Below are 17008 nucleotides of genomic sequence, written 5' to 3' on the forward strand. Positions count from 1 at the left end.
TTTTGAGACGGAGTTTCACTCTTGTTACCCAGGCTGGAGTGCAATGGCGCGATCTCGGCTCACCGCAACCTCCGCCTCCTGGGTTCAGGCAATTCTCCTGCCTCAGCCTCCTGAGTAGCTGGGATTACAGGCACGTGCCACCATGCCCAGCTAATTTTTTGTATTTTTAGTAGAGACGGGGTTTCACCATGTTGACCAGGATGGTCTTGATCTCTTGACCTTGTGATCCACCCGCCTCGGCCTCCCAAAGTGCTGGGATTACAGGCTTGAGCCACCGCGCCCGGCAATACACATATATTAATAGTGCACTCAATGAGACTATATTCTAGATTCTAGTGCAAAACCCTTAAGATTCTAAAGTCTGTTTCTTCTATAATCTGAGGCTTTTGAATCTGTTATCATTTCTTACTAAATGATCCAAACAAAATCAACTACTCAAGAATCTAATTCTGCCTATATGCAAAAAAAAGTAAGGTGAAAATCCCAGTCAGCACTGGGCAGCATTAAGAGCACTGGACTGACTTTACATCCTTTTACACAATTCACAGCAACTGTGATACTGTATTACCATTACTTGTGTATATGTCAATCTCTTCTGACATAATTTGTGAGGGTCTCCAAATCAGAGACCCAGTCTCACCCTGGTATCCCTTTAGTCTAACATACCTGCCATGTGATGTGAAATGAACTGATATTTCTTAAGAATGGGCTGAATTAAAGTAATGGTCCAGGTCTACCTCTTGTGAACTTAAGACAAAACCCAACATCTCCAGGTCTTTTTTCCTTATGTGTAAAATAAAAGGCTTGGATTAAAGTCAAAGTCAGGTATTTTACCTACTGGTTTGTAGGGAAAGGAACAGAGTTCATTTTATTAATATAACCAGTATGAACGACAAATAATCTATTCCAATAACCATGAGATGTACATTTTCTAGTCTAAGATAATCCACAGTATGTATGCTGCCAATGGAACCTGTTGCCAAGAGAATGTAAAAGGGCTTGAAAACCTTCTTAATCCTCCTGCTTAATACAGAATGAACAGTCTGTGAACAAAATGGAAGAAAAAGAAAAAACATTTTGAGTTAAAAATAAATAAGAGTGAACATTAAAAGGTTAATGAACTCAAAAAGACAATCAAGCCAATTTAAAAATGGGTGAAGGATTTGGACAGACACTTCCACAAAACAGATAAACAAATGTCTAATAAGCAAACAAAAAGATATTCAACATCATTAGCTTTTAGGGAAATAAAAATCAAAACCACAATGAGGTACCACTGCTTACTCACTAGGATGGATATAAACAACAAGACAATAACAAGTTTTGGTAGGATCTGGAGAGATCTGAATCCTTACATGTTGTTAGTAAGAAGATAAAACAGGACAGTCACTTTGGGAAAGTTTTGTAGTCTCTGAAAAACTTAAAGAATTACCTAGGTATACTCAGGAGAAATGAAAACATATATTCACACAACAGCTTGTACATATATGTCCATTACCAGTGTTATTCATAATAGTCAAAGAGTAAAAGCAACCCAAAAGTCCTGCAACTGATAAATGGATAAATCCAATTCGGTGTACCTATACAATGAAATATTATTCAGCAATAAAAAGAAATAAAGTATTGGTGCATGTACACCAAGGATGAACCCTGAACGCACATTAAGATAGCAGTCACAAAAGACCACATACTGTAAGATTCCAACTACGTAAAACTTCCAGAATTGATAAATTTATAGATAAAATTATGCATGGTTTCTTAGGGACAGGGTAGGGAATGAAGAGTGACTGTTAATGGGTAGGGGGTTTCTTTTAGCACTAATGAAAGCATTCTAAAATTAGAGTAAGGTGATGGTTACAGTCCTGTGCATACACTGAAAACTACTGAATTATACCTTTTAATGAGTGAATTGTATGGTATGTAAATTATGTCTCACTAAATCTGTTTGCTTTTTAAAAAAGGGTTAATGAGAGGAAAAACCTGATAGCAAGGATAACAAAGAACAGTAGCTTTGTTCTTTGTTAGAAACTAAACCAGATCTTTTGAAAGAAGGGTAAAAAAGCACCTCAAAGCAAGCCACTAAGAACACAAAGAAACCAACAAATGACAGATTTTCTATTCTGTCATCCAGGACGGTTCCTAACTCACTCTTCTTAGAGACACAAACATATTATGTAAACCTGATATAGTAATTTGGAACGTATGCCACTTTACAAGATGGAAGAGAGAATTTGCCAAGACTACAACTCACTGATCTTAAATGACTTCTACTGATTCATGAAACTCTATGTTGATTATGTGATTCTTAAAAGTTCAAGTACGAAACTGAAGAAAGGGACCAGTAAGGCTAATAGTATGTGCATATGACTTTCAAAAATGGAATTTGTTCCTTTCTGTAGGAGATAGCTAAATTGTTTTTTAAATGTAATTGGCGTCCTGCACCATGACTTACTAAAGAAAGCATGATGAGCACCTGGCAAGGGACAGATCTTACTAATAAGATCAGAGGCTGGGCGCGGTAGCTCACGCCTATAATCCCAGCCCTTTGGGAGGCCAAGGCAGGCGGATCACTTGAGGTCAGCCTGGCCAACATGGTGAGACCCCGTCTCTACTAAAAATACAAAAAATTATCCAGGCATGGTGGCATGCACCTGTAACCCCAGCTACTCAGGAGGCTAAGGTAGAGAACTGCCAGAACCCAGGAGGTGGAGGTTGCAGTGAGCTGAGACAGCACCACTGCACTCCAGCCTGGGCGACAGAGTGGGACTCCATTTCAAAAAATATAAAAAAATAAAAATCAGAAGAACAGGTGATCTTGGACTTGCCAACATGATCAATAAAACTGTCTTTCATCAGCAGCTTAGATAAGCTGTAGATGGCAGCTCGAACTGGGGACAACATAAAGCTGGGAGATGTTATGAATATTTTAGATAACAAAATCCAAATATAAAAAGATTCTAACAAGCCTCAATACAACTACAAAACTAGGTAGATCCAGCAAACCACAGTAAGAACGAAAATCAGAAAACATTCCATTCAAATCCTTCATTTCACAAATGAAGCTGAGTCAAGAGGGATTTAAGAATATGCCCAAGTGCAGAAGGCTTATTCAAGGTAACCTAAGGTGGAGAATACTGGAATCCTAACTCCCAGGCTTGTGTCCACCTGACCCAATGCCACCTGTTACTACTACTTGTATGGAAAACCACATGAAAAAAGAAGAAGAAACCTTGACCCCTACACCTCACAACACACAAACAAATTCTTGGGAACTCTGACCTAAATCTGAAAGGCAAAATACTAAAGCTTCTAGAAGATAACGTAAGAGAATTGTTTCATCAACCTGGAGTAACAGAGTAACAAAAACTTTTTAAATCAAATACCAAAAAAAAACACTTCCCTTAAAGGAGAAGACGGATAATTGGAATTGATTAAAATTTAGAATTTCAATTCATCAAAAACACATTACAAGAGTGAAATGACAAGCCATAAGACAGGAAGAGATTTTTATAATTCACATAGTCAAAAAAGGATTCATATCCAGAATATCTTAAAAACTCCAACATTTCAATAAGAAAAGAGACAATCCAATTTGTTTAAAATGGACAAAAGACTTTAGCAGGAACTTTATAACAGAGGGTATCCAAATGGCCAACAAGCATAAGAAGAAGGGCTCAAATATTATTATTATTGTCCTTAGAGAAGTTCCAATGAAAAACTACACTAAGATCTTCTTTACAACCACTAGTGATTAATTTTTTGTAATAATTAACTCACAATATCAAGCGGAAGCAAGGCTGCAGGGTAACTGGAACTTTCATATGTTGGTAAAAGTATAAACAGGTACAACAAGGATGAGAAACAGTTTGGCGGTGTCTACTAAAGCTAGATACATGGCCAGCATGGTGGCTCACGCCTGTAATCCCAGCACTTGGGGAGGCCAAATCGGGTGGATCACTTGAGGTCAGGAGTTGGAGACCAGTCTGGCCAACATGGAGAAACTCCATCTCTACTAAAAATAAAAAAATTAGCCAGGCGTGGTGGCAAGTGCCCATAATCCCAGCTACTCGTAAGGCTGAAACAGGAGAATCACTTAAACCTGGAAGGCAGAGGTTGCCGTGAGTCAAAATCATGCCACTGCACTCCAGCCTGGGCGACAAAGTGAGACTTTAATCTCAAAAATAAATAAATAAATTAAATAAAGCAAGACGCACATACATTTTGACCAGGAATTCTTCTCCTACATATATACTCAACCAAAATGAATATACGGACATGCTAAAAGATATACACACATATGTATGTATATGATTATAGCAACATTGTTCATAATTGCCTCAAAACAGAAACTATTCAAATATGAATAAATGAATTCTGGTATGTAATTTGCGATAGTTTTAAAAAATGGCCATAAATTCTTTGACATACCTCTCATAAAGACATGAGGTCTATGTTCCCTTCCCTTCAATCCAGGCAGGCTGTGTCTCTGTCAACCAATAGAGTATGGTGGAGGTGAGATTACATGACTTGTGAAGATAAGCCACTCTCAGGAAGCTTCCTCTGGACACTCAGCCAACATGCTGTGAAAAAACAAAACCTCCTGGTCCCACATGTTGGTGCTTCAGTCAATAGTATCAGATGATCCTAGCCTTCTAGATGTTCCTGTCAAGGCACCAAACACCTGAGTGAAGAAGCCTCTAAATGATTCTAGACCTCAACCACTGTAGAGCAGTGACAAGCCATACCCACCAAATTCCCAATCCACAGAATCCATGAGCATAATAAAATGGTTGTTATTTTAAACCACTAAGTTTTGGAGTGGTATGTTATACAATAACCAATAATCAAAACTAGAGTGTAATGCAGGGATAGATAACCACAACTATACTGCTAAGTTTAAAAATAACAAACTACGTGCTCCCTTCAGCAGCACATATACTAAAAAAAAATAACAAACTACATGGAACAACATGAATGAATCTCAAACACAATGAGTAAAAGAAGTCAGGCAAAAAAAAAAGTCCAGAGGGCATTATTCCGTTTACATGAGTTCAAAACCAGGTAAAACTATAGTTATATACGTCAGAATCGTGGTTACCTCAGGTGGGAGTAATTACTGTCTTCAAGGTATCCCCACACAGGATTCTGGAGTGCTAGAAAATGAATATCTTGATCTGGGTAGCGGTGATTACAGAGTGTTCACTTTGTAAAACTTTTAAAAATCATTAAGCTTAATGCTTAAGATTTGTGAACCTTTTTTGTTACACTTCAAAAAAACTTTATTTTAATCAGTAGAACTTGGTAACCCAACAGAGGCAAGGGTATGAGGAAGAAATAAAGGATGACTTCCAAGTCTTCAGGCATGACTGAATAGACAGTACCCTAAACTGAACAATTAAATCATGGGCAAACAAAAGCAGGGGCAGAAAGCAGGGACCATGTCCTATTCATTTTTGATTCAAGTATCACCTCAGTACTTAACACAGAGTCACTCCTGCTTTACAAGACACTACGCTCATTTTCATCCTAACATTTTGGCCACCACTTCTTGGTTTCCTTTGTTACCTCCTTTCTTCCCAGCTGCCTCTTAATATTGGTATTACGCAGGCTTCCATACTCAATCTCTTTTCAAACACACACACGCATGCATGCAAGCATGCACGCAGAGAGAGAGACTACTCTTGTATTTCCAATCTCAGTGCATAGCATCATCACATAAATGTTCTTTTAGGCCAGAAACTTCCAACTGAACCAAGAATTAGGATTCCAAAATATCTTTAAAAGTTGCAGTTAAGCTAAATTCAATAAAAAGAAATTTAATGAGATAAACATAAGCTCCCATGGTTGGGCCCCAAAACTAATGATTACAAAAACAGAATGAAAAGACATAGCTTAGATTAATGCAGGGATTTTATTCAACTTTATGTTCACTGTATGATGTGGTCACAAAAGGATATAGCTAATATTAATAAAAATATACTATGTATTAGAAGGAAGGTGATAGTCTTCCCTCAACTCACAGAAGAAATTGTTATATCTAGAACAAGAGATACAACTCTATTTCCCACATATCAAGCCATGTCTGGAGCACTGCATTCAATTCAATGCACCACAGTTTAAAACGAATTTCTTTAAAAAAGAGGAAAGCCACCAATGTGGTAAACTGACATGAAACCATGCCATGTAAGGAATAGCTAATTAACTGGAGATGTTTCAAATCAAAAAGGCTGAGAATACTTGATGACTATTTTCACATATTTGAAAGGATGTTACATAGAAGAGGGATTCAGCCTGTTCTACATTTCTCCAAAAGGCAGAATTGAGTAGAAGAAATAAGTAGACTTTCACTCAGTGTAAGAAGGAACTTTCTAATGGTCAAAGCTTTAACAAAAATAGGACAGGCTGTCTCTAGAGCAGTGGTTCTCAACCAGAGATGATTCTGTCTCCGCAGCCAGAGGTGCTTCTAAACACCCCACGGTGCAGCGAATAACAAACAATGACCCATCTAAAATGTCAACAGTCCCAGGGTTGAGAAGTTCTGCCCTAGAGGTAGTCAAGTTCTCTGTCATTGGAGGCATTTCATCGTAGACCAAATTATGTGATGATGTCATAAGAGTGGTGGGCCAGGAATGGTGGCTTGTCATTCCAGCTACTCAGGAGGCTGAGGCAGAAGGGTCACCTGCACCCAAGAAATCTAGGTGGCACCACTGCACTCCAGCCTGGTTGACAGAGGGAGACTACGTCTCTTTAAAAAAAAAAAAAAAAAAAGAAAGGAATGATGGGAAGTGAGAGTTGAAAAAAATTTTCTGTTTCAGATATCTCTCCAGAGAAAAACATCTTCAGATATAGCAAAGTTAAAATGATGATGATGACAAACATTTATTAAACACTTACTGAGGGCCAGACATTATACCAAATGATTCATGTATATATTTTGCAGTTAATTCTCTCAACAACTCTATGACAGGTATTCTTTTATCTTGATTTGATGCTAAATTGAATTGCTCTTACAGCAGTCAATATTTGAACTGATCTATCTGATCCAATTTTATATGTCACTGTCCAAAGCATAAACATCAAATGACTTTCAAAGCTTTCACATTCTGGAAAAGAAATGAACAAGCACATATTCCACAAGTATCAGGACACTGTCTGAACAGGTCTGTACTCACTGTAAATCTAACTGGCTAGGAGAAAGGGAAAAGGATTATTTGATGTAGTCCTGTGATGAAGAAGAGAACAATTATCCTGATTGTCCCCAATTGACTACTTCTGTAAGAGCCAAGAAGCTCTTATACCGTATACTCATGGAAGCTGGGATTAATGATGACATCCCTTTATCCATAGGCGTGAAAGCTCAGGATGGACAGACGTTTGAACATCCCCGACTGGGAATCCTGCCCTTAACAAATACACTAGATGCAGATACATGGTTTCTTGGCTGCCTATACTCACGCCCATCTGTCAGGATGGCAGTATGCCTGCTCACATGTTGGTCAAACTGTCACTAGGGCATAGGTGCCAAGCAATGATAGTTTTAAATGGGCAGCTTGCATAGCACTATAAGAGCTTGCTCTTCTGCAGAAAAAAAAAAAAAAAATTCTGTGATAATACTGAAGGGCTGCAATCACAAGTAAAATATTCTTGGTCAATCTCAACATTTTAGTGGAAAAAAGATCTAGACAAGTAGAAAAGAATCAGAATAAGGAAGTTAAACAGAAAAGGTACTTTAAAAACATGTGTTGTTTCATGAAAGCTTTTAACACTGCCCTTCTTTCATTAACACGTGTCAATGGTAACCTCTTACACTGTAAAATCCTTGGCTCAACAAGTCATCGCTGATTTTTTTCTTAATGGGATGACACATTTTTCCATGTTCTAAATAAGAGCAGAAATGCATTGATTTCTAGTTGTTTGACACTACACAGGTTCTATTTATTGACTGATTATTTTCAAAATGACTTAAGTCTAATCTATATCCATGATAATCTTTTAGATGCACAAAAGAAAGCAGAAACCAAATGAGATCCCCACAGATAAATGGTGGGGGAGGGGAAGGGCATAATTTGCATAGAGAAAGAAACCAAGAATTGAAGTAGGTGCTAACAAAATGGAAAGTGAGTACTTTCAATCATGAATTTAATAGGACTCAAAAACATAGCTCTGTTATCCTTCACATCCCCCTGACTATAAGCAACTTCCTATACTACATCTAGGTTTCTAGTCTATCCTTTAATATCTCACATGAAATACCTAATGTCTTTATTCTCTGGAATTCTTCCCTAAGACCAAAACCTTAAAGCTGCAATTTGAGCCATTTGTTCTTATGCAGTCCTCAGTGATTTTGAAGAACAGCTGGTCATCATCATTCTCTGTATAGTTCTTCACACACAAGTATCGGGACATACTGATTAAATAATTCCTGAGTCTCCTCTTTGCCATGATAAATAAATCTGATTCCATTAACTTTTCCTCATTGGACCAATTTATGCACTCTTTATGTTTTTACGATTTTACTTGCTCAACTCTTGGACTCTTTTCAGGCCTGATAAGAAATGTCACCCACATCAACAATAAGCCAATGGAAACTACTCTTCTTCCCACATGTACAACTTAATAACAGTAGCATAAATATGAAACAGTTTGGAAGTCCAGCAGAGTTCTCAGTATCTATCACTGAAGACAGTGGCAAAAGTTTGAAATCTACCATTGCCGTCCTGAAAATACTAGGAATTTAGAACATTATACATTCTGAAGTAACACCACCTTTTTAGCTTTCTGGCAGACATTTGTAACACAAAGTGGTAAGTCAAGGGTCATGATTATATCCCGTTCTTCCTACCAACATATCACTGCTACACATTGTCCTAAAACAACTTCTCTTAAATACTATTTTTATCATACCATTTTCCCACTTAAAAACATACAGTACCTTCCTAATGACCAATGAACCTGACTACAAATGCTTCAATCTAGCCAGAAGTTTGTATACTCTTTTTATTTTTCATGAACCAATGATGCTTCCTTTACTACTCTACTCCCCTTCACCCACATGACTCCCCAAAACAGTCAGTTTTTATTTTCTCTAGAACAGATCTTTGCCCATGCTATTCTCTAAAATGTTTTCTCACTTTTTCCAGATTCCAGCCATGTTATACCTTCAATAAACCTGTATTTATTAATACTTAATTGCTCACTCATTTCTTCCTGTCTTTGTTTTGATATCCAATTTACAGTATACGGCCAACTGATTTCTGATTTTTAAAAATTACTCAATGGAGAAAGGGTAGACTTTTCAACAAATGGTTCTGGAACAACTGGACATGCATAGACAAAAGGAAAAGAAAAACGTACCAAGATCTAAATCTCACGTCCTGTGCAAAAATGAAACCGAAAAGGATCACGAATCTAAACGTAAAACATGTAACTGTAAAACACTTAGAAGAAAAAATGAGAACACCCTCCTGATGCAGAGTTAGGCACAGAGTTCTAAGACAGGCACTAAAAACACAGTCCACATATTGAGAAGTTAGACTTCATCAAAATTTAAAACTACTTTGCTGCTAAAGACAGTGTAAGAGAATGAAAAGACAAGACAGAGACTGAGAGAATGTATTTACAAATCATATATTTGGCAAAGGATTTGTATCCACAACATATAATGAAAGCTCTAAAATCAGTAAGAAAACAATCCAATCACAAAATGGGTAAAAGGCTTAAACAGACAAATCACCAAAAAAGACATGAATGGCAAACAAGCACATGAAATCATGAGCCATTAGGGAAATGCAAATTAAAGCTGTGATGAGATACCACTACACACAAAAAATATCAATACCAAATGGTAGTGAGGATGTGGAGAAATTATCTCTCATATACAGTAGCCCCCCTTCATCTGTGGGGATACATTCCAAAGCCCTCAGTGGATACCTGAAACCATGGAGAATCAAACCCTATATAAATATTTTTTCTATACATACATTAGACATACATATGATAAAGTTTAATTTATAAATTAGAGACAGTAAGAGATTAACAACAATACTAAAATAGAATAATTATAACAACATGCCATCATCACTAGTCCTGCATTTGGGGGTCATTACTAAGTAAAATTAGCGTTTCTCAAACACAAGCACTGAGATACCATACAGTCAATCTGATAACCAAAAGTGACTAACCAGCTGGTAGGTAGTGTACAGAGTGTGGATATACTGGACAAAGGGATGATTCACATCCCACATGGGACAAAATAAGAAGGCTCAAGATTTCATCACTATACGACCCAACAGTTGCACTTCTAGGCATTTATTCTAGAACAATTAAAACTTACAGTCACACAAAAACCTGTACATGAATGTTCATAGTAGCTTTATCTGCAACCACCAAAAACTAGAAACAACCCACATGGCCTTCCATGTGTAAATGGTTAAATAAAATGTGATACAGCCATACAACAGACAAGCACTGTACAATTATCCAAAGTAGGAAAGTGACACCAATACAATATTCATCATTAAACTACTTGTTGAAATGTCAGCTTTTACATTACTTTGTGTGTATAATTCTAGGACACAGTGTTATGTGTACAGATTCATGTAGCCATCACCACAAACAAGACACAGAACTGTTCTATTATCTCAAAGAAACACAGCCTTATTAACCCCAGCAAAACTCTTCTGCTCTCCATTTCTATAATTTTGTCGTTTTCAGAATGCTATATAAATGAAATCACACAACCTCTGAGACTGTTTTTTTTCACTCAATACAATACCCTTAAACTCCATCCCAGTTGCATGTACCAACAGTTTGTTTCTTTTTTTGATGATGGTGTTCTATTGCATGACTACCACATTTTATTTAACCATTCACCCACTGAAGGACATGTGAGTTGTTTCTGGTTTTCAGCTATTATAAATAAGCCTGCTACAAGCATTCACGTACAGGTTGTGTTGTGAACATAAGTTTTCATTTCTCTAGGATAAAGGCCCAAAGGTATAATTGCTGGATTGTATGTCAAGTGTTATGTTTAACTTTTCAAGAAATTGCCAGGCCAGGTGCGGTGGCTCAAGCCTGTAATCCTAGCACTTTGGGAGGCCGAGGCGGTGGATCACGAGGTCAAGAGATCGAGACCATCCTGGTCAACATGGTGAAACCCCGTCTCTACTAAAAATACAAAAAATTAGCTGGGCATGGTGGTGCGTGCCTGTAATCCCAGCTACTCAGGAGGCTGAGGCAGGAGAATTGCCTGAACCCAGGAGGCGGAGGTTGCGGTGAGCCGAGATCGCGCCATTGCACTCCAGCCTGGGTAACATGAGTGAAACTCCATCTCAAAAAAAAAAAAAAAAAAAAAAAAGAAATTGCCAAACTAATTTCTAGAGTGGTTATATCATTTTACATTCCCACCAACAACATATGAAAGATAAATTTTAGAGTCACCATTTCTAAAGTATTTTCTACAAGTCTGCAAAAACAAGATTAAACTTCTTAAATGTTATAATCCGAGTTTTAAAAAATTAATTTTAAAATGTTTTTCCTGATTCCCAAATAATAGATTTCTTTGTCTTATTAGCTCTAAGAAAGAAATGTATATAGCTGACCCTTGAACATGAGTGTAAACTGTGCAGGTCCACTTATACACAGATTTCTCCTGCCTCTGCCACCCCAAGACAGCAAGGCCAACCTCTCCTCTTGCTCTTACTCCTGGGCCTACTCAACATCAAGACAATGAAGATGAAGACCTTTAAGATGGCCCATTTCCACTTCATGAACAATAAATAAATATTCTCTTTCTTATAGTTTTCTTAACATTTTCTTTTCTCTAGCTTATTGTATTATAAGAATAAAGCACATAGTATATATATAAATATGTGTTAATAAATTGTTTATGCTATTGGTAGGACTTCTGGTCAACAGGTTATGAGTAGTTAAGTTTTGGAGAAGTCAAAGATTATACATGGATTTTCAACTCCATGGGGGTCAGCACTCCCAACCTGAGTTGTTCAAGGGCACAGTGTAATTACATATAATCTCTATGTTGATAGCTGTTGCCAAATTATACGGTAAACTGCAGTAAGATGTGAAAAAAGCAACTCTAAAGACTACAGTAACAGAAACAGCAAAAGTTTCTGTCCCTATGTCTTCCGGACACAGTCCATAAAGACTTAAGGTCTAACAGTTCTTCCTAACACTTCATATTGTGAAATGCAATCACAATGCATTAATACTTAGTGTCATCAAATGATGACTTTTATTTTAGCTGTTACTTGGTAAAAACAATTTAAGAAAAACAATTAAACTGAAATAAAGCTGTGGTTAGCAATGTCTAACTTCATGGTTTAATTTTAGATTTAAATGACAATTAGATAGATAATGCACTCTCTTTAGAATTCTTAAAGCAAGTATCTAAGTCTAGAGCAAAAATATCTGCCGACATACAAACAGCTAGACAGACGGTCCACAAAAAGAAAAGAAATACAAAGAAATTACACTGTCCCTGAAACAGTGGAATGGGGCTGCTCTTCTTCCTAATGACTTTCAGTTCTCATGTTTAGTCCCCTGCAGGGCCAACTATATTGTTCCTGATACTGAGTTCCACAAGACATATGTGTCCTTCCATTATCAGTATGTTATTTGCTTTAAAAGTATAACACAACATCCTAAATCTCAAATTACTTTGCAATTTAATTATGACTTCATCTAGCATATTTTTCCATTTAATCAGTAAGACTTACCAATAAACATTTTAGTACACACATTTAATATTCATCTTAAACATCTGCCATTGTGAACAGTACCTACCTTAATTTTCAAATCCTAGAGCACTGGTTCTCATCCTATGGCGAGAGACCCATAGAGAGAAGTAACTGCAAAGAATCGTCGAAATCCCTGTACTTACCTGAAGACTAAATAAATATGATTCACAAACATCTATTTTTCCAAGTTGACAAAGATACTGTGGCTAATAAAATTGTTATTAAATTTCCTGAAGTATGTTAGTAAAAGTACAGCAGTTGGTTTTCATTAGTATTTATTGATGAATACTAAAAATCTAACTCCTAATATGGGAGAAGAGCCACGGCTCATACCTCTCTAGATCTAGAGAGCTTTTCTTTTTTAAAGTGTTGCCCATATGTCACTCAGAACAAGAGTAGTAGGATGTGCTTGAATTTGAGTGCAAAGATTTAAGACAACATTGGGAGAGATGGAGCAGGAGTAATTGGGAAAGTGCATGAAATTACTTCAAAATGCTGGGTGCTTAAATATCAGTCAAGCACCAAAGGGAAAAAAATTCAAAGGACACAGCCCTCTGCATCTTTATAAAAGAAGAAATATATTCACAGGAATCTCGATCAAAAGAACCAAACTTATCCTACAGTAAAAACACATCTTGGTTATAGCACCTACCTAAATGCTTTATTAGGGTCCTATCACCCTTTTAAATTCATCTTGAATGTTTATTAAACACTTTCTACATATTAAAATTAATAGTGCAGTTTTTCAAATATGCCCTACACATTTATTGAATTATTCTGTGCTGGATGCTAAATAAAGTAAAAAAACAAACAAACAAACAAACAAACAAAACCTATTTAATTTAAAACAAAGAAAACTTGCTTCCGCAAAATACTACAAGAGCAAGAATAGACTTTGCACCTAGCACAATTCCTTGCAAATAGGGGGCACGTGATCTCTGGTGAATAAATGAGTCCATTTCTTCTCACTCTGAAAAATAACCCTGGCAAGCATGTAAAATATCCTACCAGTCTGAAAAATATTCTCCAGTCCTATTCAGTTACCAATCCATTCTCAGAACCCATCGAGAGCAATTTTGATGAAAGCCTCACTCACACGCACAAAGAAGCAGCATTTAATTCCCATTAGGCTCACTGCCTGATCTATGGAGATATAAGCATTTGCACATTTGCATAAATTCAGGAGACATCCTTCATTTGATATAAGGTAAATCTTAAAGCTTTGCTTCATTTCCAAATAAGTTTTATTTTTCAAATCAAAAATATTTTTAAAGTTTTATTTTTCAAATCATAATCCTAATCATAGTACATTATATCTTATTAGGGATGCTTTTAAGAAAAAAAATATAGCTGTCAAAATTAAAATATTGTTTTTTCATTTCTAGACATCTGGGACATTTCACTTATATATTTATTATTATTTCACATTAGTTCTCAAAGTTTAAAAAAAAAGCTTGGCCTATTTCCTTTAAGAAATTTAATTTTAGGGTCTGTCAACATTTTGAATGCATTACTGTTATTTTTAAAATATACACTTGCATACTGGAATAAAACTTAGCATAAGCTTTCCATATAACCATTTCCTGGGCACTTACTAACTTACTATATGCCAGGCTCTATGCTTAACACATTACTCCATTATCTCATTTGTTTAACAAATATCCTCTCATAATTTTTGCAGCACTGAGCATAACAAGAAGCCATTGCACTATAAAACTGGTATTTGTACTGGGTACCAGAACTAAATTGACAGTAACGCCTCACACAAGTTTATTGTTATTAAATTCAAGTTGTGTCACTGTATTAACACAGAATCTGATCAGCAATGTTGAGATGTACAGAGAATACCATCTGTGATAGCATCAACAGAAAATGCTATTAAGTGACTACTTAAGTTACATTCCCTTCTATAGGTAACAGATGAACATAATCTTACCTACCCAGAAATTTAATTCCAATCACTACATGCCATTTTGAAGAACATAAACGTAACCTACATAAAATGACTATATAAAGGACCCTTGCTTCCTTCTGAAAATGCTTTAAAATCCTACATTAAATTATTACCAAATGTATCATGCTCAGCATGTCATAAAGGTGGCTTTTTTATTGCAAACTCTTGAAAATAAATGCTGCCCTTCATTTTTTTTTTTTTTTGAATTTCAGACTCAACAGATGGGCAATTCCAGAAAGCAAGCAAGAAAGAAAACAAGAAAGAAAGGAAAAGAAAAGAAAAACACACAATAGCTAGTGAGGTTCTTCAACAGTTCCCCAAAACCAACACCCTCCCAAAAGCAAAACTGGTATTTCCAAGTTGTTCCAAGAAAGGGACATAGGGGGAGGGAAGAGTCTATACAAAAAAAAAAAAAGTGACTTGAAAGGACGTGAGAAAAAATGGGTGGCCTCAACAAGAACCTGTGTCTGACTCTGCTGCTGCCTGTCAAATTTAATTCAATTACCTAAGTTTTGAGACGAGAACCAAAATACTATTTCGATGGTAGAAAAAGCTACGCGTTGCTCCTGAACAGTTGCATCAGTAAAGGACGCCGCCCTGCCAGCTAGGGACAGGACAGAGGAGGAACTGTCAAAAGGGATATGAAAGTCCCTTGCAAAACCCACAAGCGGCTCTACCGCTTTGCACCAGACAGACCCTCAAGTACAAGTTCACAGGGCCTCCCCGCGACGTAACAGGGAAATAGAGGGCGGCCTCGCGGTCCCCAGGCCTGGCTGCTATCCTCAGGGGTCAGGCTTCCTCTCCCCTCTCAGGTCTCTTAAGTCAAAGGTCACCTCCTCTAAGAGGCCCTCCAGGATCACCTAACCTCAAGGGCCTCGCCCCCATTCCTCTAGCCGGCAATTGCCTGTCCCCTTTCTAGGAAAGCATTTCCGCATCCGCAAAGCATCGCAGCTGCGAGTGTTGTTTTCCTTCCATACAGTGAGCTCCGCGGGGCAGGGGCCTTGACTGTGCTGTTCACTCGCACCCCCACCTGACAGACCCGGCTTCCCAGCGAGGCCCGAGGCGGCGGTGGGAGCCTGGCCACTACACCACGCGAGTTCAGAACGCGGAGCTCGGATGGGGGCCGGCCTGTCCAGTCCAGGCATCCCCGGGGGCGCCGCCGGGGCCTCAGCTAGTAGAGAAAGGAGCGGACGCCCGCGCAAGCTGAAGCCAAGTGGCGGAGCGCGGCCCCGCGGGGCTGCCTGGCCGGACGGCGCCTCCCGCACCCCCAGAGGACCCACAGGCCGCCCGGAAGGCCCGGCCCCGCCCCAGCCCCCGACCGCCCGCCTCCGTGCCCCCACTAAGCGCGCGAGTCCTCGAGCCGTGTCGCCTGCGGCCTCCCTACCCTAAGCTGCAGACCCGTCGCCTTCTGCCCAGTACGAACTTCCCGCCGCTTTCGCCGACTCGCAACCCGGCAGCAGCGCCGGCCCCTTCGCACCCTGCAGTATGGAGCCTTCCCATTGGCTTGGCGGCGACGGGGAAGGGCGGGGCGAGCGGGGACGCGGTGGGGCGGGGAGGAGGCTTCGCTAGCCCCGCGCCTCCCCGGGAATGCCGGGAGCTGTGGTCCGGCGCTCCCAAAGCATTCTGGGAGTTGGAGTCTCTTCGCCGCAAAGGGAGATCGCTGTCCTTCTGCTCCCGAGGGTTTCTAGGAAATGTGGTTTACAGCCTCTGATTCCGCCCTTCTGATCAAATCCAGTACTGTACTCGTCAGTGCCATAGGATCCGAAATAAATATGCTAGTGTTCGTAATAGCTTGATTTATTAAGTGTGTTGGCAGAGAGCTGGATGTAAAATGTTTCCTGTTTCTGTTAGGATTAAATGAAATAATCTAGAGACAGTACTTTAAACTTAGTTGGTGCTCAATAAATAGCAAATAGTATGAGGATTGTTCTGCCCACTCATTGACATGTGTGTAAATCCAACCTGGTTTTCGAAGCCTATTTCAAAGCCTATCTCAAGGTCTACCTAACCCTCTGTAGTTTTTCTTTTTTTTTTTTTTTTTTTTTTTTTTTTCAAATTTGAAACACATTTACAGAGCATTTCTCTCTCTTTGTGTTTTCTTTTATTAACTAAAATGTGGAATCCTTAGCCTTCATCTAGCCCAGGAAAGCTGCACTCTCATGAAATGTTACTGTTTCAATGTTTAGAATAAGTTTGCTCTGAGGTTCCATTAATGACTTGGTCCTCATTGATATAAAACGCTTGCAGACAATATTGAATAAACCAAGGGACCAAATATAACATCCATGATGACTTCCAG

General features: G+C 38.4%; 1 protein-coding gene across 7 annotated transcripts in view; it reads right to left on the bottom strand.

Annotated features, from left to right (window-relative positions):
* VRK1 (VRK serine/threonine kinase 1) overlaps positions 1-16238 on the bottom strand; it is an 83356-nt gene extending 67118 nt beyond the window's left edge. For 2 of the 7 annotated variants that reach the window (XM_032287473.1, XM_032287470.1), the window contains exon 1: positions 16094-16238. Coding sequence is in view for 5 of the 7 variants with exons in the window: in XM_032287472.1 (XP_032143363.1) it covers positions 4429-4435 (7 nt within the window). In the remaining 2 variants the exon portion in view is untranslated. Of the gene's footprint in view, positions 1-666; positions 1108-4428; positions 4935-16093 lie in introns of those variants that run through there. The other 5 variants (XM_032287472.1, XM_032287471.1, XM_032287468.1 and 2 more) reach the window with 5 other exon arrangements.
* Between the last annotated feature and the right edge of the window lie 770 nt (positions 16239-17008).

The sequence above is a fragment of the Sapajus apella genome, unplaced genomic scaffold (assembly GCF_009761245.1).
Source record: "Sapajus apella isolate SASKATOON/1434 unplaced genomic scaffold, GSC_monkey_1.0 scaffold20, whole genome shotgun sequence".
In the NCBI taxonomy this organism is placed as follows: Eukaryota; Metazoa; Chordata; class Mammalia; order Primates; family Cebidae; genus Sapajus; species Sapajus apella.